Source organism: Pantherophis guttatus, chromosome 13 (genome assembly GCF_059756535.1).
Source record: "Pantherophis guttatus breed Tessera chromosome 13, ASM5975653v1, whole genome shotgun sequence".
NCBI lineage: Eukaryota > Metazoa > Chordata > Lepidosauria > Squamata > Colubridae > Pantherophis > Pantherophis guttatus.
Window position 1 is genome coordinate 22,484,486 of NC_142075.1, and position 22,510 is coordinate 22,506,995.

The following is a 22,510-nucleotide window of genomic DNA, read 5'->3' on the forward strand; positions in this document are numbered from 1 at the left end:
TAAGCGGACTGTTGTAAGTGAAAGGATTTGCTTCCACTTGTATTGCTCAAGGAAAGTTCAACTAGGAAAAGGAGGCTTTTAAAATTCTCTCCAGCCCAAAAGGATCCAAGGTCCAGACTGAATGAGGTGCTGTGATGGTCATAAGTGTGAAAAACGGTCACAATTCACTTTTTTCACTGCCATTGTAACATCAAATCATCACTAAACAAATGGTTGTAAGTCAAGGACTACCTGTATGAACTACATCCAAAATGTAGGAGAGAGAGAGCTGTGTTTTTTTGTTTTTTAAAAAAATCTGTTTTTTTCCCCTAATGGCCTCTTGTTGATTTATTTGTGTCAATCCGACCTCTCAGCCCAAGAAGATTTGAGTCTTAATGTCCCTCATTCAGAGGAGAACTGATGCCTTATTGTACAGTTGTATTAAAAAAAAATCAGGCTGTTGGCACCACTCGGACTGTTGTGTAAGAAATCCCTGCTTTCCAAAGCAACAGTAGTCAGAGGAATGCTTTTGGTGCCTTTCCCTGGAAATTGGCATGCGGTTTTGGGGTTTCACCAAATTCAACCGTTTATACAACCCTGAGATGAAAAGAAGGGAGAGAGAGAGGGAGGGAGGGAGGAAGGAAGGGAGGGAGGGAGGAATGGAGATGGAAGGGAGGGAGATGAAAAGGAGGGAGGGAGGGAGGAAGGGAGATGGAAGGGAGGGTGATGAAAGGGAGGAAGGAAGGAAGGAAGGAAGGGAGGGAGGGAGGGAGGGAGGAAGGAAGGAAGGAACGGAGATGGAAGGGAGGGAGATGAAAAGGAGGGAGGGAGGGAGGAAGGGAGATGGAAGGGGGAGGGGGGAGAGAGGGAGGAAGGAAGGGAGATGGAAGGGAGGGTGATGAAAGGGAGGAAGGAAGGAAGGAAGGAAGGAAGGAAGGAAGGAAGGAAGGAAGGACAGAAGGACGGAAGGAAGGAAGGAAGGAAGGGAGATGGAAGGAAGGGAGATGGGAGGGAGGAAGGGAGATGGAAGGGAGGGAGGGAATAAGGAAGGAAGGGAGATGGAAGGAAGAGAGATGGAAGGGAGGAAGGGAGAGAGAGAGAGAAGAGAGAGAGAGAGAGATTTCTCATTGTGTGCCCAGTCTTCTCTCTTTTCCTCACAATTCTCAGAATGACAGTCCCGTTCTTCCTCTTCTTTCACACCAGATGTGGTCGGGCATCTGTGCAGCCATGTAATTAGCACCTTTGCAACTGTTATTACAGCTCGCGGAGCAGATGGAGATTATGAGAGACATTTTTAAGGGGTGGCACGAATCAGGCCTATTTCTTTCATTTTATTTATTGCTAAAAAAAAAAAAAAAAAAAAAATCACGGGGAGAATGCAGGAGAAAAGGCCGGGAAAGGCAGCTTTGCAACCTCGTCAGGGTAGAATAACAATTTATGCAACGAGATTTCATTTTAATGTATGCCGATTAGCGTACATTTAAAGTGACAATAAAGATATTCTGAGTCTAAGTTCTTCTAAGTTTAAATCTTTGGTGACCGGGGTTGTTTGTTTGCAGACGTTTCATTACCCAACTAGGTAACTTCTTCAGTGCTAGTGAGTGTGACTTGTTCCCTGTTAATATATAGCAGCTTCTTCTTTCAGTGTTGGTGGGGTATATGGTTTCCTCTTAGTTAGGGTATTGTTTTCTGGTTGGTTGATTGTCTGATGTTAATCCCTGCTTCTCTGGGTATTAGTTGTTGGGTGCTGGCCACAGGGTGAGCTACTGATTATAATCAGGAAACAAACCCCACACTCACTCACACTGATGAGGATACCTACCGTATTTTTCAGAGTATAAGACACACCTTTTTCCCCCCCAAAAAGAGGGTGAAAATCTGGGTGCGTCTTATACTCCGAATGTAGCCCCGCCCAGCTTCTCAATCGGAGGTTTCAGAGGCTGAAAAAAGCATCAGAAACAAAGCTTCAGAAAAAAGCCCCCAAACAGAGCTTCAGAAAAAAAGCCCCCAAACAGAACTTCAGAAAAGAAGCCACCAAACAGAGCTTCAGAAAAAAAGCCTCCAAACAGAGCTTCAGAAAAAAAGCCTCCAAAACAGAGCTTCAGAAAAAAAAAAAAAAAAAGCTCTGAAGCTCTGTTTCAGAGGCTTTCAGAGGCAGGAAAAAGTTTTTTCTGAAACAGTATTTCAGAAGTTTCAGAGGCAGGAAAAAAAGCAAAAAAAAAAGCAAGGCACAGAGCTCACAACCAAGGAACCTGTTGCTAAAATTCACCTTTGGGAACAGCTGATTGGGGGTATTCCGGGAGGCGGATCCACCTGCCAATCAGCTGTTTTCTTATTTTCCTCCCCAAAAACTAAGGTGCGTCTTATATTCCGAAAAATATGGTAGTTGGGTCATGAAACATCTGCAAGAAAACAAGCAAACTGAACGAGCACCAAGGACCCCATAATTCAACCCTGAGATATACACATTCTCTTCTATGGATCTGCTAATCTTCTGCAACTAGCATTCTCAACTAGGCAATTCTGCCTTTTAAAAAAATGGAGGGGAGGGAGGGGAGGAGGGGAGGGAGGGGGCAACATCTGGAAGGGGAAGAGTATGGATTTCATGGATTTAGCGAAGCCCCCCCCCCCCCCCCCATTATTGGAATCTCATCTTGAGTGCTTCCTTGTTTGCTTGAAGGCTCCAGGAAGTAGCTATTATGAAGAATACTTGAAGCACATCCTGGCCAAAAGAACACCCAGGAAAAGGTGAGACCTCCATTTGAGCACCCAAGAACTGGAGCATCCCAAAAACAAGGGTTGGTGAAGACCAGCGTTGCATTTATGGCAGCTCTTCTGAACTTCTTCTTTCAGCCTCAACGGAGTGAAGCCAAGCATGCGTTCGAGCCTCCAATCCTACCTGCGTACATTTGTCTACATACCCCAAGAAGGTACTGCATTTAAATATATATATATATATTCTTTTTCAGTAGGTTCTTAGAAGATATTGGAAGGGCTTAGGGTAGATTGTTGTGGGTTTTTTTTCACTGCCACTCTAGTTTGGTGGTTGTTCTCGAAAGATCTGCAGAACATCTACATCTTCATGACGGCCACATGCGTTCTGGAGCAAGGAGTTCTGCCGAGAAGTTCTATATCTCTTTTGACTTTCTCCTTCTCTCATTATGGGCCTGTTTTTCAACACAATTACGGGGGTGAAATGCTACCGGTTCATTCTGATTCGGGCAAACCGGGAGTGATAAAAACTACCGGTTCGAACAAATCAGTAGTAAAAAAAAAAAAGCTACCGGTTTGAACAAATCAGTAGTAAAAAAAAAAAAAAGCTACCAGTTCGGGCAAAGCAGTAGTTTAAAAAAGCTACCAGTTCTCCGAACCGGTATTTCCGACGATCAGCTCTGCCGCGCGGTTTAGCTTTGCTAGAAAGCAGGAAATTCTGCTTTCTAGCAAAGCTAAATCATGCAGCACAGCTGATCCCCCCCTACACCTCGCTGTTCTAGTTACCTTCCCAAGCCTCCTTTTGGCGCGCACTGCACATGCAAAGCCAGAGAACAGGTAGCAAACCAGTTCAGATTTCACCACTGACACAATCCATGTATTGAACTCACCTGGGTCTATTGCGGTGGTGAAATCCAATTTTTTTTTACTACGGTTCTGTGGGCGCGGCTTGGTGGCCGTGGCAGGGGAAGGATACTGCAAAATCGCCATCCCCACCCCATTCTGAGGCCAGCCAGAGGTGATATTTGCCGGTTCTCCGAACTGCTCAAAATTTACGCTACCGGTTCTCCAGAACCTGTCAGAACCTGCTGGATTTCACCCCTGGTCTGTTGTACCTCAAGTCTCACTAACCCTAACAACGTCCCCAATGGGCAAAATTTAGCTAGCAAGTTTTTGAAAGACCAGGGGCTCATCTTCTACCAATCAGAATATGCTTCTTGATATATTAGCCATGATTTTGTGATTGCAGGTTTCCAGATCCCACTGAAGCTGGCCCTCTCTCTAGCCATGGCTGTGATAGCTGTCTACCAGGTAAGGTACACCAGAGTTTCTTCTCAACCTGTCCACCTGTGGTAGGACCAGCCTTATCTGTGTTCTCCTGGTTTGCAGGTGTCCCTTCTTCTACTTGCATCCTTCATCCCCAACATCCAGATCATAAGAGCTGGGATGACAAAAGAAATGACGGCGCTCTTTGTCCAATTTGGACTCATTCCTTCTGAAAAGCCTGCCAATATTCCCGGAGACAAAGAGTTGGCAACAGTTAAGCACTACATCTGGGCACTGGAAGGTATGTTTCTTCAAACCTTGGACAACAGTGTCCATTACAGCATTCGGCCAACTGCAGCTAGAATGAAGAAGGTTCTTGCAAGATGAAAGACTTAGGTCCAGGAACTCCAGGAACTATATTTAGGCAAGAAAACCAAAATGCACAGGAACAGTATATGTGGTACCTCACTCAAGAGTAGTAACCATGAGAGGGATCTTGGAGTCCTAGTGGACAACCATTTAAATAGGAGCCAACAGTGTCCAGCAACTGCCAAAAAAGCCAACACAGTCCTAGGCTGCATTAACAGAGGGATAGAATCAAGATCACGCGAAGTGTTAATACCACTTTATAATGCCTTGGTAAGGCCACACTTGGAATATTGCATTCAGTTTTGGTTGCCATGATGTAAAAAAGATGTGGAGACTCTAGAAAGAGTGCAGAGAAGAGCAACCAAGAGGATTAGGGGACAGGAGGCTAAAAGATATGAAGAACGGTTGCAGGAACTGGGTATGTCTAGTTTGATGAAAAGAAGGACTAGGGGAGACATGATAGCAGTCTTCCAATATCTCAGGGGCTGCCACAAAGAAGAGGGAGTCAAGCTATTCTCCAAAGCACCTGAGGGCAGGACAAAAAGCAATGGGTGGAAATTAATCAAGGAGAGAAGCAACTTAGAACTAAGGAGAAATTTCCTGACAATTAGAACAATTAATCTGTGGAACAACTTGCCTCCAGGAGTTGTGAATGCTCCAACACTAGAAGTTTTTAAGAAGAGGTTGGATAACCATTTGTCGGAAGTGGTGTAGGGTTTCCTGCCTAAACAGGGGGTTGGACTAGAAGACCTCCAAGGTCCCTTCCAACTCTGTATTTCTAATGTGAAACTCAAAACAGAGCAGAGCACGGTGACATCTGCTTAGATGATCAATCTTGAGAAGGAATTTAACAAGCAATGACAATGCTTGCTTATTCTTGATTGTCTCACTTCCCCCAGCATTATAAAAAAATATACAGTGGTATCTTGATACTCATCTGTTAATTGGTTCCAAGAAGAATTGATGATTACCAAACAATTTTGTCCCATAGGGAATAAAGTAGTGAGTCACAAGGCAGACGACTTCACCCACTTTTGAGGGAGGGGGAAAAGGTGCATCTTATACTCCGAAAAATACAGTAATTTAGAGTGATGGTGTTGCAATTTGATTCCGCCATTTGATTCCGCAATTCCGCTCAAACGAATGGGTGACTCAGTCAAGTAGCCTTCAAATCAGAGGTCTGAATCAGGGTTTCCTACGTCTTTAATATTTAACATATGTTGGCAAGCGTAGTTGGGCTCAGATGTGCTTTTTGTTTGCAAATCTGAACGAGTGCCTGTTTTTTTCCTGCGAAAGATGGGGCTTTAGTTGCCTTAAAATAGATGTCTGGACCGAGGCTAAACTGAACATGGGAGCCAAGGCATTTTTTACAAGTCCCTGGAGAAAATAGAATAAATTTCAGAGATGTTTCACGGTCTGCAAAACTTCCTGGAATTTTAAGGTCCAAGATGCGTGGGATGTTTTTTTTTTTAAAAAAAAGAATGTCATCAGGAAACTGTCAGAGGTTGAGGCAGATTGTAAGAAACAAGCAGCACCGAGAGGCAGCAGAAAGATCTGCTGATGTTTGCACTCGTAAAGGCTTCAGAGGACCAGGTGTGTGTGGAGTAGATGACCTGGTACGACAGAGAGACTGTCAGCCTTTTTCTGGATCCCTCTCTGCCCATTCTTGTTTTGCAGTCTGCTTCATCTCTTCCCTGGTCCTCTCCTGCCTGGTGACCTTCTGCATGTTAATGAAGTCCTTGGGAAACCATAGGTGAGACCTCTTCGTTCAAAGGTCCAAACCAACTCCTCCTCCTCTATCTCCTCCTTCTTCCTTTCCTTTTCCCTCTCCTCCTCTATCTCCTCTTCCTTCTCCCTCTCCCTCTCCTCCTCTATCTCCTCCTCCTCTATCTCCTCCTCCTTCTCCCTTTCCTTTTCCCTCTTCTCCTCCTCCACCTCCTCCCTCTTCTTTTCCTCCTCCTTTTCCTCCTCCTCCTTCTCCCTCTCCTCCTCCTCTTCCTCCTCCTTCTCCTCCTCCTCCTCTATCTCCTCCTCCTTCTCCCTCTTCTTCCTCCTCCTCCTTCTCCTTCTCCCTCTCCTCCTCTATCTCCTCCTCCTCCTTCTCCCTCTCCTTCTCCCTCTTCTTCCTCCTCTTCCTCCTCCCTCTTCTTTTCCTCCTCCTTTTCCTCCTCCTCCTTCTCCCTCTCCTTTTCCCTCTTCTTCCTCCTCCTCTATCTCCTCCTCCTTTTCCTCTTCCTCTTCCTCCTCCTCTTCTTCTCCTCCTCCTCCTCCTCTATCTCCTCCTCCTTCTCCCTCTTCTTCCTCCTCCTTCTCCCTCTCCCTCTCCTCCTCTATCTCCTCCTCCTTCTCCCTGTCCTTTTCCCTCTTCTCCTCCTCCTCCTCCTCCCTCTTCTTTTCCTCCTCCTTTTCCTCCTCCTCCTTCTCCCTCTCCTTCTTCCTCTTCTTCCTCCTCCTCCTTTTCCTCCTCCTCCTTTTCCTCTTCCTCCTCCTCTTCTTCTCCTCCTCCTCCTCCTCCTCCTCCTGATCATGTGTTCTTCCTGTGTTTCAGAACTAATCTCCAGTGTCTCTACCGAGGGGCTGTTGAAAATATTTTCCATCGTTCCTGTAAACTCCAACCTTCCCAGCAATCTCTCGTATGCTGGATGCAATTCACGGGTTTCCAGATATCCTTTGCCTGCCTAGGTAACTGAGGAGCCCTAATCACACCTTACAAGGTGGGAGTAAAGAGTAGTAAGCTGAAAAGAATGTCCTGGAAGAAAGTCATGAATAACCACATCCATACTGTTGCCAAGAAAACTGCATGGATGTGTCTTCATGTCCACTAGGAGTCAAATTTGACATGAGGGAGTCTTTATTATTTCCCCGACCTTATACTCCACCTTCTGGGCCAAAGAATGGAAAGGGTGCAGCTGGGAAGAGGTGATGGTGGTCCCAAAGTTAGAACTGATGTCCATCTGTGATCTTCCTTGTAATCCATGGGACCTTTTTGTCTCTGTCCCAGCTCTGCTCATCCAACACATTGTCTTCTTCATTTGCATCCTGTGTTTCGCCTTCCTGATAGTTGTCCCACTGCAGTCCGGCAGCAACATGCATCTTTTCAAAATCGTGGTGAACTTGTGGTAAGACCCAAACATGGAAGGTATAATGGGATTCATCTGCTAGACCAGACCCTTATGAACTTTAAGAGGTCCCTTTAAGAGGGGTGGACTTCAAAAATTTTAGCAAGGGGTTCTCTGCCTGGTTGCTGGGGGAGGCGTGGCCATGGTGGCCGTGGCCTAATCGGCCTCCTGCACCATGGTGGGGAGGATCGTTTTTGCCCTCCCCGGGCTCTGTAGACTTTCCTTGAGCCTCTGGGAGGGCAAAAACGGCCTCCCCAGGCTCCGGAGCCCTCTGGAGGCTGGAAACAGGCCCGTTTCTGGCCTTTCTGAACTTCTGGTAGGCCCGTTTTTCGCCCTCCCCGAGCTTCCGCGCTCACCCTGCACTTACCTGCATCCAAAACGGGCTGTGTGGAGACTCCTGGGTGGGGTAAGGTAGGTGGGGTCAGCCACGAGTGGGATTTGGGGGTTCTCCGAACTGCACAGAATCTTAGCTAGAGGTTCTCCCGAACCCCTGTGAACCCCCAGCAGCCCCTCCCCTGGTCCCAACCCATCTATTGAACTATCCACCTATCTCCCTGAACTAAAAAGCGCCAAGCTTGGCAGTATCTCTTTCATGTTTCTTTATGCAGTTGTTGAGTCTAGATGACAATCGTTTTCCCCGACATCACGCTAGCTTCGAATGTGATGATTAGAACTATTACTCTATCCCCAAATTGTTGCTTTCAGTAAAACTGGACATTCATTCATTGGATGATGGGTGATTTTGGTTTTTCCTAGGCCCTTCTGGTTGACCTTGGTTGTGTCACTCATTGTCCAGAATCTGCTGGTCCGCTACTACTTTCTGGAACGGGACCATCTGCCCAGAGAGCTGACCAACAGGTGATTATTGAAAACCATTCATCATAGAAAAAAGGAGGTAATATGGAGAGCCCTCATCATTGGCCTTTGAGGTTACCTGGACGTTTATTATGATACCACCTGCTACCACCAATAGCCTCCCACCGGCCAGTACGCTCCCATAGAGAGGGGCTCCTCCGGGTGCTGTCGGCCAAACAATGTCAACTGGCAGCCCCTAGGGGGAGAGCCTTCTCTGTGGGGGCACCGACGATCTGGAACGAGCTCCCCCCAGAGATACGGAGGATCCCGGATCTGCGCACCTTCCGTCACGCGCTTAAGACTTTTTTATTCCGTCAAGCTGGCCTGGCCTAAATCTTCTCCCCTTTTCAAAATGTAAATTTTAATTTGTTTTAAATTACGGGATATTTTAAATTCAGCCAAATTATTTAATTCGTTTTTAACTTACTTTAAATTTTTGTATTTATGTGTTTTATCTTGTGGCTGTTCACCGCCCTGAGTCCTTCGGGAGAAGGGCGGTATAGAAATTTAATCAAATAAAATAAAAATAAATAAATATTGCTGCAGCCAGTTGTGTACATCCGTGTGTGCGTTTGTGTGCTTTACTCATGACCGTCTCTGCTTCCCTCTTATGCAGGCGAGCGTTTTACATTGTGACATACATGTTTTTCCCCATCAATGTGCTCCTGGGTTTAATGGCAGGAATCTGGAGAATGGTGATCTCGGCTCTTTATAATATTGTACATTTGTGCCAGTTGGATGGGAGTCTGCTGAGTCGTGGGGTGGAGGGCTTTGATCCAGGTAAGGAATACAAGACCCCTCCCTCCTAAAACCAGCCCCTGTTGTCCTGGTTGCATCCTTCCCTTTTGTTCATGATGCAGAGAACTCCGTTCACATGTCATATGAAGCCTATGGAACAGGGGTGGGTTGCTACCAGTTTGCCCCGCATCTGGCGAACTGGTAGCGGCGGGAGGCTCCACCAACCCGCCCGGACGGTTCTGCAGGCGCAGAAATGTCGCAGAAGTATCGCTGAAGTGTCACAGAAGTGTCGCAGAAGTGTCGCAGAAGCGTCGCACTTGGGCGCGAGCACGCTCACACCCACGAGCAAACTGGTAGCGATAGGTTTTGAAACCCGCCCCTGCTGTGGAGATTCTCAATCATCCAGGTCATGGTTGTCCTAAAAGTGCTTTTTCAAGAGGCAACTGGACTTACCCTGAAGAAGAAGAACTGAAGAAGCTTCTTGGATGAGAAGTGAAAGGTCTTCAAGGAAAAACCAGAAAGCCCAGTTGCCTCTTGAAAAAGCACCTTTGGGATGGACATATGAAGCCCCTGTAGATTTGTTTGGTTGTGACCAGCGGTGAAATCCACTTACCTTTGCTACCGGTTCGGGAATGGGAGCGTGCGCGCCTCTGCTACGCATGTGCAGAGCGTATGTGCAGAGGGTCAAAAACAGGACATAATGATGTCCCGGCAGGTGGGCGGAGCCTCCTGCTGCCGGCGCTACCAGTTTGCGCAAGCCGGATAGATCTGGCCAGATTTCACCGCTGGTTGTGAGCTAATGCAAAATGTCTACCGAGAGTCTCTAACCTCCAGGTCATGATTGCCCCAAAAATGCTTTTCTCAAAAGGCAACTTGATTTTCTTGGGGGGTTTTTTCCCCTTGTGAAAATCTTTCGCTTCTCATCCAGTACAGAAGAAGCTTCTTGGATGAGAAGCGAAATGTTTTCAAAGAAAAAAAAAATAACAAGAAATCCCAGTTGCCTTTTGGAAAAATCACCTTTGGGACAACCATGACCTGAATGATTGACAGTCTCCGTAGACGTAGAAGGTTAGGACATCATGGAACACCTCCCTTGAAGGACACGTATTTCACTTATCATACAGGTAGTCCTCGATTTACGACCATAATGAACCCCAACATTTCTGTTGCTAAACGAGACAGTTAACGGAGTTTGGCCCTCTTTTATGACCTTTCTTGCCACCGTTGTTAAGTGAACCGCTGTAGTTGTTAAGTTAGTCACACAGGGTCATTAAATGAATCTGGCTTTCCCCGTTGACTTTACTCATCAGAAGGTCGCAAAAGGGGATCACACGACCCCCAGGACATTGCAACCGTCATAAATACGAGGCAGTTGCCAAGCCTCTGAATTTTGATCATGTGACCGTGGGGATAATGCAATGTGAAAAATGGTCGTAAGTCTCTTTTTCCAGGGCTGTTGCCATTTCAAATGGTCGTTAAACGAACTGTTGTATCTGTGCAAATCTTTTTTCAACTCTATGGGCAGCTTTAAAGGTGGTTGCTGGGCAAACACGAAACAAACCTGACTCGAGAGCCTCCCAAGATGACTTCGTCATGTTATGACTTGGTCTCCTTGTCCGTCGTGTCTTTGTCGGTGTCTGCTCTAACACCCTGAAGTTTTAACCTCTCCCCTTCTCTTCTCTTCCTTTTGTTCCACCTGTTCTGCCTCGGCTCCCAAACATGACAAAACCTCTGTAGTTAAATAAATGTTCCCTTTATTAGGAGCGCCAGCAGCCCCAGCAAAAAGTTTGTCCGGCAGGGGAGATGAAAAGGACCGGCCCATAGATTTCCACTGCTCTCCTCTCCTCTGCCTCTCTCCTTCTGCGCATCTGCGTGTCAGGCACTGGACCCAGCTGCTCCTCCTCTTCCTCATCAGCCACCTCCAGACCTGGGGGCTGTTGACCCTCCATCTGAGGCTGACGGACGGCCCAGGCTCCGCCTCTGTCTCTCTCTCTCTGACAGCTCCATTCCCTCTTCCCCCTCGGAGCTCTCAGTTTGCCTTGATGCTGACTCTAACTCCCACTCCTCCTCTTCATCTGACCCCTGTCACCACCCGTGCATCTCTTTCTTGCAGGCTACCGTACCTACTGCCAATATTTGAAAATCGAGGTCAGCCAATCACACCCAGCAATGAAAGCCTTTTGCCTCTTGCTTCTCCATTGGCACGGCGCCCAAAATATGCAGACCCTCCAGCTCAGAGATGCAGAAGAAGGTAAGAGATCATCTGAGGATCGAGTCCAGGAACAGAATGAGTAGAAAGCTGCGATAGCAGGGGTGGGATTTAGATGGTTCGGACCAGTTTGGGCAAACCGGATGCTAATTTTAATCTGGCTCGCCGAACCAGTTGTTCCAAGGACTGGCTGACTCCGCCCACCTTGCCCCTCCCCTCCCATCTCAGGGGCTGCCACAAAGAAGAGGGAGTCAAGCTATTCTCCAAAGCATCTGAAGGCAAGACAAGAAGCAACTGATGGAAACTCATCAAGGAGAGAAGCAACCTGGAACTAAGGAGAAATTTCCTGACAGTTAGAACAATTAATCAGTGGAACAACTTGCCTCCAGATGTTGTGGGTACTTCATCACTGGAGGCTTTTAAGAAGGGACTGGACAGCCATTTGTCTAAAATGATATAGGATTTCCTGTTTGAGTAGGGGTCTTCCAGGATCCCTTCCAGCTCTATTCTGACTGATTGATTGACTCAAAGAATGAAACAGTATCATGTCTACTTCCTTGTAATTTCCTTCTTAATAAAAATCCAAAGATCTAAATAAGTAGGTTAGGGTATGGGGTTATGAGTCATTCATAGGATCATTCGTAGTCCTAGACAGGCCATCAAGTCCCATAGAGACTGTCTAGTCCACCACCTCCTCAGTGCAGGATCCATAAGACTATCTTTAACAGATGGCCACCAGAGGAAACAACGGGTGGAAACTCATCAAGGAGAGAAGCAATCTAGAACTAAGGAGAAATTTCCTGACAGTGAGAACAATGAATCAGTGGAACAACTTGCCTCCAGAAGTTGTGAATGCTCCAACACTGGAAGTTTTTAAGAAGATGTTGGATAACCATTTGTGTGAAGTGGTGTAGGGTTTCCTGCCTAAGCAGGGGGTTGGACTAGAAGACCTCCAAGGTCCCTTCCAACTCTGTTATTCTATTCTATTCTATTCTATTCTATTCTATTCTATTCTATTCTATTCTATTCTATTCTATTCTATTCCTTCCAACTCTGTTATTCTATTCTATTCTATTCTATTCTATTCTATTCTATTCTATTCTATTCTATTCTATTCTATTCTATTCTATTCTATTCTTTCCCTAACTTAACAAGGTTTTCTTTTTAAGCCTGGAATCAGATTGCATGAAACAAACTTATCGAATGACACTCCCTACTAATTCTCTGCTTCGCCTGAATGCCTTTCCTGATTATCTTCAAGCTGACCCTCACATAACCTTTTAAGAACACCAGTTTTAACCTGATTTTTTTCCCCTCCTCAACAGGAATCAAACTCATGAAGACCACCAATTCAGCACCCAAAGCATCAAAGGGCCAACAGAACCGAGTCCGATGGCACCTGGCGTACACCCTCCTCAACAACCCTTCCCTGCTGCCCTATCGCAAAGGGGCCCTTGTGGATGCGACAGCTAATGGGACCAAAGCTAGCCTCACTAAGCCTTGATGGAACCGGCAAGGTTCCTTGGAAACAATGGACTCCCATCCGGAGATGATGGATGAATTCCATCACGAGTTTTCTTCAACTTCTTCTTTCCGGCTTCTGCGTCTACCCTGACCTGTTTGTAGACTTTAGAAGATGACAAGAGGCTTAGTTGTCCTCCTTTCCTTTCCCATCCCACCCCACCCCAGGACAAACAACTCTTGATGGGCATGAAATCCAAAGCAAAGTTTTGAAATTGATCCAAAGCTGGTCTTTTTCTCTCTATAATAACAAGATGTTCCTTAGATGTGTGTGTCCTCCTGTTTGTTTGTTTTTTAAATGGAAAACCTGTCAATGTTGCCCTTCACACATCTTGGGTTTCGAGGCCTCCTTGAAGTGCTTGGTGCACCCTAAATCTTGGGGGGAGCTCAGTTTTGGCAAGAAAGAAAGCTAAGGATGGTAGGCTTAGAAGTTAAAAGCAGAACCGAGACCGGAGTGGTCCCCAAAATGGGGGTTTTTGAGGGTTTTTGCAAATGTACATAAGGGGCTCTTTTTGAATGTTAGCGGTGGGTGGTGTTTGAGATGGAGAATTTGTGTAAATGCATTGAACAGGCTGTTTTTATCTTGTTTAAATTCCCACATACATTGCTCCACGTTGTCTAGATGTTTAACAGAGCAACCGCCATTCCTGGAATTAAAAGAGTTGTATTATAAATATGGAGGAGGAGGAGAAGACAAAGAAGAAGAAAAAGCCGGACGATCAAAATATATGCACAAGAAAGAAAAAAAAAGCCACAGACTTTTTAATACCTCCAGTTCTGACAGGTTATATTGAGAAAGTCCTTACATAATTGTGTCTTTTTGACTTTTGTGTCTAGTTATGGAGTTACTTCTCCTCATTCTTACTTTGACCATGTAGGGTTCCCACCCATCTCCTTTAAATTTAAAACAGCTCCAATTTCAAGAGCTGGCCAGATGACTTCCGCATACCTAGTGAACGTAGAGTAATTAAAGAATACAGAAACCTGATTTCTACTACGATGAATAATAAATGAAACCTTATTGTTAGTCTCTTAGAGAAGATGTGCTTTTGTCTTCTTCTCCTTCCCCTTCAGAGGCATCTCTCTTGGCCTGTCATATGTCATATGCTGGAAGGAGGCATTTGATGGAGAGGTTGTTTTGATGATGTTGGGACTTTAAAAAAAAATAAAACTGGATAGAGAAATGTGTATTTGTAGTCTGGTCCTTGCACAGCCTCTGATTTGCTGCAAAAGATTTTTTCCAGGTCTCACCTGTTTAAAAGATCAGAGAGCAGGAATAGAAGGAGGCTTCCAGAAATACACCACCTTTGACTTGGAAGAATGTAGCTAGATTTTCCATTTCTCAATCTGGAGAATGCGTAGACCATCCCTTGCGTGCTTCTCCTCAGGATGTTTTGGAAAAGACTGTCAGCTGCCACCTTACGCTGGCTTGCGCTCACTGCTATGCGGTGACAGACTTCCATGAACTGTGGAGAGGGGGAAAGCTTGGGGAAATGAAAGTAAGTGCTGTGTCTCCTTAAGATGCTGCCTCAACGTCACCCAGCTGGAAGAAGGAGGGAGCTCCATACCAAACTCTGCTAGGACTGATCATTATGAAAAGATCTTGCCTGAAACCTGATTGGTTATGCCGGGTGGGCACTGAGAGACAGTTAAGGGAGAGAAAAGTAGAATTTAGGGATTTTGGTATGCGATTCTCCGTTCTGGCTATGCAATACTGCAATACACTTGATCTCTACTATGTTTCCCCAAAAATAAGACCCTGTCATTTTTTTTTTTTGAACCCTGAAATACGTGCTTGGCCTTATTTTCGGGGAGGTCTTATTATTTTGGGGCGCATGGAGCAAGATGGGGCTCCTCTTGCCGTCTTACCTGATTTCCAGGTCTGTGTTTGAATATTGGGGGAGGGGGCTTATTTTCAGGGGGAGGCTTATTTTAGCGCATGTGCTCAAAAGCCTGATTGGATTTATTATCAGGGGATGTCTTATTTTCGGGGAAAACAGAGTAATAAAAATTATACCTTTCTCAACAAATGGAGCCAAGGATCATTTCTAGTTCGAGATTTAAATTGTGGCAGGTGAGAACTGAGAATCGTATGCCAAAATCTCTAAGTTCTACTTTCTCGCCCTACTCTGTATCTGACAAGGTTGAGCTTATATATCTGAAAGCTCTCCACCATTTCAACCAAGTCAAGATAAGCATCCTCAAGAGATGCTTTTTTCCCCCTCCCTCTATTTTTTTTCCCCCTACCTCCTGAGAAACAGTTCTGAACTTTCAAATCCTTGCAAGATTTTGGACTGCTTCTATTCACCTAATCAAAGGGTTGCCTATCAGTATTTTTTTACTTTTTTCTCATTGTCTGCCTGTCTAACTGTTTCTTTTCTTACTCGACAATATGGGGAATCCTGCCCCAGTTCAAATCAAGATTCTTCATCTAAAACAGAAGTGTGAAACTTTTGCTTAAACTAAAAGCTGCCATGGGCCATACCTACAGAAAGAAGTCAGATTTTCTACCTGAAGCCAGATTTGCAAATGCCTTAGCTGTAATGGGCAAGCAAGCAGAAGAGAAATAAACTCCCGAAACCCAACTGGCATTGAGTTCCTCCACTGCAAACAGTCTTGGGCACGGTAGGAGTCAAATAGACAAACTTCACATTTTCTTCAGATGTCAGGACTTCTTTCACGTCACAACTTTTGTTTGGATTCTTGCTGGCTTGGAGATGGTTCTTGAGGAAAGTGGTGGGCTTCTCAGAGCCGGCCAAAGCCACGTGGACAAAAGCCTCACGAGAGCCAACATCATTATAGGCCTGGCAAGTATAAATGCCTTCGTTGGCCTTGCTGAATTTGGTGACCGCCATGGATCCATTTTTGAAGACCAGGAAGCGCCCTCTGCTCGGCGAGGAACCTTCAGGATCTAGTAATAAATGCTCTTCTCTTTCAACGTTGGGCCCATCGATGGCCACATGTTGATCGACTGTCTGGATTTTCCACCTGATCTTCGGTGGGGGTTTACCGACTGCGTTGCAGTGCAATTGAAGGGTAAGCCCATCCTTCAACTTACTGTCCCCCAAGCTGGAATGATAGACCAACTGCACTGATGGAAGGGCACAGTCTAACTTCAAGGATCTCCCAAGAACGAGGCCTTTCTGTTTCTCCGGCGTGGCACATGTAACGGACTTCTTCTCTGGAATTGAAACCAAGGTGCTCTGGATCCATCCATCCAACCACCAGATTTTACAGGTGCAGTCAAAGGGGTTGTTGTTGATTTGCACCTGAGCTAATTTAGGCATGGAACTGAAGGTCCCGTCCGAGAGGGTAGCCAGCCGATTGTCACTGAGCCAGAGAGAACGAAGATCCTTAAGGGACTGAAAGGCTTCTGGAGGGATCTTCTCCAGATGGTTGTTGCTGAGTTTCAGCAGTTGCAGAGATGTGAGGTTGGATAGGTCTGCCCAGGGGAAATTCGTAATCTGATTGTGACTGAGATCAAGAGCTCGGAGGTGTATCAAAAAAGCAAAGGTACCCTCAGCGATGGTGCCAATTTCATTGTAGGAGAGCCACAAACCTTGTAGTTTTGCAGTGTTGGCAAAGGATTCTTCCCCCAGCGTGGCAATGTGGTTGACAGATAGGGTGAGGGTGGTGGTGTTGGAGGAGAAGTCCTGAGGAACCACCTGGAGATCTTGATAAGAACAGTCTGCAACATATCGCTCGTATTTCTGCTTCGCTACACAACGACACACCTCCGGGCAGCTCTGGATCCCCACAAAGAGCAATGCGGTTAGCAAGCAGGTGAAGGGATCCATTGCTTTCTCCTCATTTAGCTGCAAAACAAAAACAGTGGAGATTACCTTCCATACTTCTAAGATCTAGTCCAACCCAACCATCGGCCTATAACTGGGTTATATCACCTGAGGTTGAACAAGGGCAGCACCTGATGAGTCTTTCTTTTGTCAAGTGGAGAGAACCAACCTGGAGTTTGGTAGTCTAACAAATCTGGTATCAAGACTTCTGCCCAACAGTTGTGTGTGAAAGCAAATTCATGCTCAACTTGTGTTGCATGTCTGCAAAAAAGCACTCCAGCAACACTGGACAGATTACAGATTAACAGAGTTGGAAGGGGCCCTGTAGGTCATCTTGTCCAACCCCCCACCCAAGCAGACCCTACACCATTTTTGACAGATGGCAGTCCAGTCTCTTCTTGAAAGCCTCCAGTGATATAGCTCCCACAACTTCTGAAGGCAACTTCTGTTCCATTGATTGATTGTTCTCACTGTCAGAAAATTTCTCCTTGTTTCCAGGTTGAATCTCTCCTTGTTTGGTTTCCATCCATTATTCCTTGACTGGCCTTCAGGTGCTTTGGAAAAAAGCTTGACCCCCTCCTCTTTGTGGCAGCCCCTCAAGTATTGGAAGACTGCTATCATGTCTCCCCTGGTCCTTCTCTTCACTAGACTAGCCAGGCCCATGCAATCGTTCATCGTATGTTTTAGTCTCTGGTCCCCTAATCATCTTGGTTGCTCTTCTCTGCACTCTTTCTAGAGTCTCAACATCTTTTTTATGGTGTGGTGACCAAACTGGATGCAGTACTCTAGGTGTGGTCTTACTAAGGCTTTGTAGCGTGGTATTAGTACCTCCCTTGATCTTGATTGTATCCCTCTGTTAATGCAATTTAGGATTGCATTGGCTTTATGAATGAAGTGTATGAAGTGATAATAGTTAGAAAACTATGGCCATCAAAAAATATATTGCAGCTAGCAAGGAATACTGCCTCTAAAAATAGATAAACATCAGTCTGGTTTCTATTTATTTCTTGTCTGGATGTCCTTCAACCTTTCAACTGAATTTTAATCAAGAAAAGATCCTCACAATTTTAAAATTATTACGAAATAAGTCTTTTGCATCCACCGTGCAGGCCAAGACATAAATCTTAAGTAGCATAGCATCCAGTTTATAATTTCCACTACCAGCTCTCCTACTTTAAGGTTCTCATATCGTAAGGTTTATTTCCATGTTGCTCTCATATTGTGTGAACCCAAACCTGTGCTGCTTAATTAATCAACTCTGGTTTAGCTCTATAAACCAGTGGTGAAATCCAATTTTTTTTACTACCGGTTCTGTGAGCGTGGCTTGGTGGGCGTGGCAGGGGAAGGATACTGCGAAATCTCCATTCCCTCCCCACTCCTGGGGAAAGGATATTGCAAAATCTCCTTTCCCACCCCACTCTGGGGCCAGCCAGAGGTGGTATTTGCCGGTTCTCCAAACTACTCAAAATTTCCGCTACCAGTTCTCCAGAACCTGTCAGAACCTGCTGGATTTCACCCCTGCTATAAATGCATAAACTCAAGAAATGATTCCCATAAACCACAGCTTCTTGAACTTCGCAACTTTAAGATGTGTGGACTTCAATTCCCAGAATTCCCCAGCCAGGAAATTCTGGGAATTGAAGTCCACACATTTTAACGTCACCAAGACTGAGAAACAATAATCTATTCCCAATTAGTGTGTGCTTCTTTTGTCATCTTGTTGAACTGCTACCCTGATCTCACAATTCTGTTGTGAAGAAATATCGTTGGCCAATTAGCATTTGTCTAGCTGAAAATGTGCCTTGCCATAAAAAGGATGACTGTGTCTAAAAGAAGAATTTTCTTATAGATCATCAACACCTCACCACAACACCTTTCCAACACTCTCTTCTTTCACACTCCCCAAGGGCAGCGACCTCATTCTGAGCTTATCCCAACACATGGAGTTTGGGAGTAGAAATCAGCAGCTAACAGATGACGGTAAAGCCAGGATTTCAGGTCTTCTGGAATATTTTTTCTGTTAACCGCATCTTGGAATTCAAGTCACACATTTTGGTTGCCACTAATGCAACAGGTGTCAAGTTTCCGAAAGATGCCCTAATTAATTCATGAGCCATGATCCAAACTTCAAAGGAAATATAGTCATTTATTAGGAGCAACATTCCGGCAATACTCGGATGCAGTTAGGACTGATCCTACGTAGATTTACGTTCCCCTATGACCCTGTCTCTCCCCTCCTCTCTGGCCATGTCATAAATCACATTCTCCAATTAACCACTTTGGCTGGCTGTGAAACCTAACACCCTCCTTCTGAATGCGGTCAGAAAGAATGTATGGAATGCACTTCAGTTCTCCCTCCCTCCTGCTCATGGCAACTTGAAAGCTTTGCAAGTTGACAACAGGACTGTTTGCCCTGGACTTTGCTGCTTAAGAAGCCTTCTTGCCCAGAAGTAGAACTAACTGGACAAGGCTTTGGAAATTCGTGGCTACCCTACAGCAATGTATTTTGTGTAGGGCTGCCCCTGCAGACATTTAGGCTATCTGCAGAAGTTGTGTGCGCTCCAACGCTGGAGGTTTTTAAGAAGAGATTGGACAGATCATTTGTCAGAAATGGGATAGGGCAGTGATGGCTAACCTTTTTGCCATCGCGTGCCAAAAGTGGGGGGTCGTGCAGGAGAGTCACGCGCGCATGTGCCCACACCCATAGTTCTATGGGTGTGGGCACGCCCCGCCCCCACGCATGCATGCACGAGCCCCCTGTGCTCCCACTGCTTTTGGCACGTGATGGCACGGTGGGCCCGGTAGGCCCGTTTTTCTCTCTCCCCAGGAGCCAGAGGCTTTCTAGGAGCCTGGGGAGGGCAAAAACAGCCTTCCCCACCCAGGCGGCCCTCCGGAGGCCGGAAATGGCAGGTTTGCCGACTTCTGATCCCACCAGAAGTTGGCAAATGGGCCGTTTCCAGCCTCCGGGAATGTGAGGAAGGCTGTTTTCACCCTCCCCAGGCTCCTAGAAAGTCTCTGGAGCCTGGGGAGAGAGAGAAACAGGCCTTCCCCACCCACACCCAGGCCCTCCGGAGGCAGGAAACAGCCTTTTTCCCTACTTTCGGTGGGCCCAGAAGGCTCAAAAATCAGCTGGCCGGCACACACATGCACGCCGGAGCTGAGCTGGCATACCCACCAATATAGCTCCACGTGCCACCTATGGCACACGTGCCATAGGTTCACCATCACGGAGATAGGGTTTCTTGCTTGAGTAGGGGGCTGGGCTAGACAACCTTCAAGGTCCCCTTCCAATTCTCTTATTCTGTTAAGTTCTGCCTTCTGAGGAGTGGGTGGCACAAGCATCAATGTTCTAGCATTCTATTGCTTTATAGGTTTCCGTGAAAGAGGAGACTGGATAGGGATTTTCACCAGGGCACCTTAGATTTCTAGGGTGCTGTAGTTAATAAATCTGATCTTGCAAGAGACCCTCCTGTGAATTCTCTCGAGTCTTGGCCACCAGTTTCATCACTTGGCTTGCTGCCTACAAAAACTACAAACACTGCTTCACGTGTTTTCCCCCCTAAAATATGAATCAGAGGTGGTATTTAGCCGGTTCAGACCGGTTCGCCGGAACCGGTAGCAGAAATCACAGATGGGCCCAAATCACGGGTGAGCCCGCCCACCCCAGCTCTATGCCATTCTATTTAGGCACGTTTATGAGTCTGGGCACATGTGTGAGCAAAGCACATGCGTGGAAGGCTGTGCGAATGCGCAGAAGGCAGGCGCACACACGGACCGGGCTCGCCCGCACACAAAGCGAGCGTGCACGCGTGCGGCGAGCCAGTAGTAAGATAATCCTAACCCACCGCTGGTAAGAATGATCACAAAACCGACGAATAATTTAAGAGGCTGTCTTTCCCCAGGTGTGCCGAGAATCCATCCCATCTGATAAGCCACGGACGATGGGGAAGGTGGCCTCGACATCTCTCTAGGTTAGGACCAAGGAGGAGAACCTCTTCTCCTTGTAGTATTTTTTCACTACTGAGCTTAGCGGAATAACTGGCCTTAGCTGGAATTGACGGCAAAAATCTGGAGAGGCAGATTCAACACGCTTGAAATCCAGCCGATTTCTCGCCATTAATCGGAGCCATCAAGAATCACAACTGGGAATTTTCTCTAGGCAAACTTTACAAAGTTTGGTTTCGTTCTCTGCTAGAAGAACCCCCCAAAAAGAAGCAAATCTCATTTCGTCCCCGTTCCGCTCCTTAACTCCTTCCCTCCAATTTTTGCAGCCATTACCCTCCTCCCTCAAGTACGCTACGCAAAAAAACCAACAACCCACCATCAGCCCAGATGTTTTCGTTCTCCCAGTTTCACAATCCTTGGCCCTAAAGCAGCGTCACTCAGCAAGGGAGAGCAACTGAAATCCAAAGAAAACCAGAACCAGCTTTCAGAGAGGGGGTGGTGGGTGGGAAAGCACCCACTCAGAAAATAAGCACTTTTAACGACAAGGTCCCTGAACCTACGGCAGGAAAAGGAATATTGTTCTCTTTCTTTTTTTTACCTTTCTCCAAGCTGCCCCGTTTGCTCTCTTGCGATGTTTCGGGAGGAAAACCTCTACAAACATTGTACTGAGCACCGACAGAGCTACGCATTCCAAAAACATTAATAATAATAGAAAGTCCTGCCTCCGGTTTGGCAGGAGTTGGAGCAAAGGGGGGTGGGTGGGGAGGAGTTGATTTTTTACAGGCCTCACCAAAAAAAAAAAAAAAAGAAAGAAAAAAGAAATGTTTGGCTTTTTCGGTTTAATGGAAAGGGGCCCCTGGTAGGCAGCGTGTGCTTTCTGGGGAGAAACTGCTCAGGGTTGTCTCTGAAAGAGGACATTGAAGGAGAAGACATCCTAAAAGTTTATTCCTGATATTCTGGATTTCCACGGAAGGTTCCGGTTGATTGAGTTTCCCTCCTCCTCTCAAGAATGCACATGGATTTTTGCGTATTTGTTTGTTTAATTGATTTGGGTAGCCACCCTTCTCGCCAAACAGCTCAGGTGGTGCGTACACCAAAATAATAGAATAACAAAGTTGGAGGGGGCCTTAGAGGTCTTCTAGTCCAACCTTGCTCAAGCAGGAAGCCCTATATCACTGTAATATCCAGTGTTGGAGCACCCATAACTTCTGGTGGCAAGCTGTTCCACTGATTAATCATTGTCAGGAAATTTCTCCTTAGTTCTAAGTTGCTTCTTTCCTCGATTAGTTTCCACCCATTGCTTCTTGTCCTGCCTTCAGGTGCTTTGGAGAATAGCTTAACCCCCTCTTCTTTGGGGAAACCCCTGAGATATTGGAACCAATAAACACCAATAGGGGTGATTTTATTACATTAATTTATTTGATTTTTTTATGAGTTTTAGTTTTTTAAATTCTTAAATTTAATTTCTTTAAATTAAAATTAATTTAAATTAAATTCTTTAAATTTGTAAATTTAGTTTTTTATATTCTGTAAGCCGCCTTGAGTCGCCATAGGCGAATAGGCAGCAATATAAATCTAATAAATAAATAAATCTAATAAATAAATAAATCTAATAAATAAACAAACAAACAAACAAACAATAACTAGAAAATCTATGACCTGTTGGCTTTTCCTTTGCAAAGTCTCAGACGCTTAAATTTAAAATTGCCCACAGAGTCGATTCAGAGGATATCCATAGTCCATGGCAGATTTTCATTCCTGCTTTCTGATTATTACTTTTTCCCCTTCCTTTGTACATATTCACTTAAAAATTCACACGTTTTCTGTCTCCTCCAGGCTGTAAAGCACAGATGGGGAGGAGTAAATTAAGGAGAGATTGTCTGTCTCCCCGATGAATAACAGATGAAGTAGTAACGTCTCTACTAACCTGACTCACCGGCTGCTTCGGACTGAAGTAATGTCTCTCTTTTTTTTATATATATATAAAATTTGTAATTTTATTA

The 22,510-nt window shown here is 45.7% G+C and overlaps 2 protein-coding genes across 4 annotated transcripts in view; one reads left to right on the forward strand and one right to left on the reverse strand.

Moving 5' to 3' along the window:
• Nucleotides 1-13,956, forward strand: part of STRA6 (signaling receptor and transporter of retinol STRA6) — a 38,149-nt gene extending 24,193 nt beyond the window's left edge. For 2 of the 3 annotated variants that reach the window (XM_034409532.3, XM_034409533.3), the window contains exons 8-18: nucleotides 2,660-2,727; nucleotides 2,833-2,909; nucleotides 3,941-4,002; nucleotides 4,081-4,258; nucleotides 6,004-6,079; nucleotides 6,875-7,008; nucleotides 7,328-7,445; nucleotides 8,202-8,303; nucleotides 8,917-9,080; nucleotides 11,152-11,289; nucleotides 12,573-13,956. In XM_034409532.3, coding sequence (XP_034265423.2) covers nucleotides 2,660-2,727; nucleotides 2,833-2,909; nucleotides 3,941-4,002; nucleotides 4,081-4,258; nucleotides 6,004-6,079; nucleotides 6,875-7,008; nucleotides 7,328-7,445; nucleotides 8,202-8,303; nucleotides 8,917-9,080; nucleotides 11,152-11,289; nucleotides 12,573-12,751 — 1,296 coding nt within the window. In that variant the 3' untranslated portion in view covers nucleotides 12,752-13,956. The remainder of the gene's footprint in view (nucleotides 1-2,659; nucleotides 2,728-2,832; nucleotides 2,910-3,940; nucleotides 4,003-4,080; nucleotides 4,259-6,003; nucleotides 6,080-6,874; nucleotides 7,009-7,327; nucleotides 7,446-8,201; nucleotides 8,304-8,916; nucleotides 9,081-11,151; nucleotides 11,290-12,572) is intronic. The other variant, XM_034409535.3, reaches the window with a different exon arrangement.
• LOC117661042 (immunoglobulin superfamily containing leucine-rich repeat protein-like) lies at nucleotides 13,511-21,232 on the reverse strand. Its single transcript, XM_034409531.3, has 2 exons — nucleotides 21,106-21,232; nucleotides 13,511-16,583 (listed from the first exon to the last, which is right to left on the reverse strand). Exons 1-2 carry the CDS (start codon nucleotides 21,205-21,207, stop codon nucleotides 15,303-15,305), a joined length of 1,383 nt encoding a protein of 460 aa, XP_034265422.2. The 5' UTR covers nucleotides 21,208-21,232; the 3' UTR covers nucleotides 13,511-15,302.
• Between the last annotated feature and the right edge of the window lie 1,278 nt (nucleotides 21,233-22,510).

Coding starts and splice junctions, on each gene's coding strand:
- LOC117661042 (XM_034409531.3), bottom strand. CDS start 21,207: ATGTTTTTGGAATGCGTAGCTCTGTCGGTGCTCAGTACAATGTTTGTA. Junction 16,584..21,105: donor ACGGGGCAGCTTGGAGAAAG/GTAAAAAAAAGA, acceptor TTTGTTTTGCAG/CTAAATGAGGAGAAAGCAAT.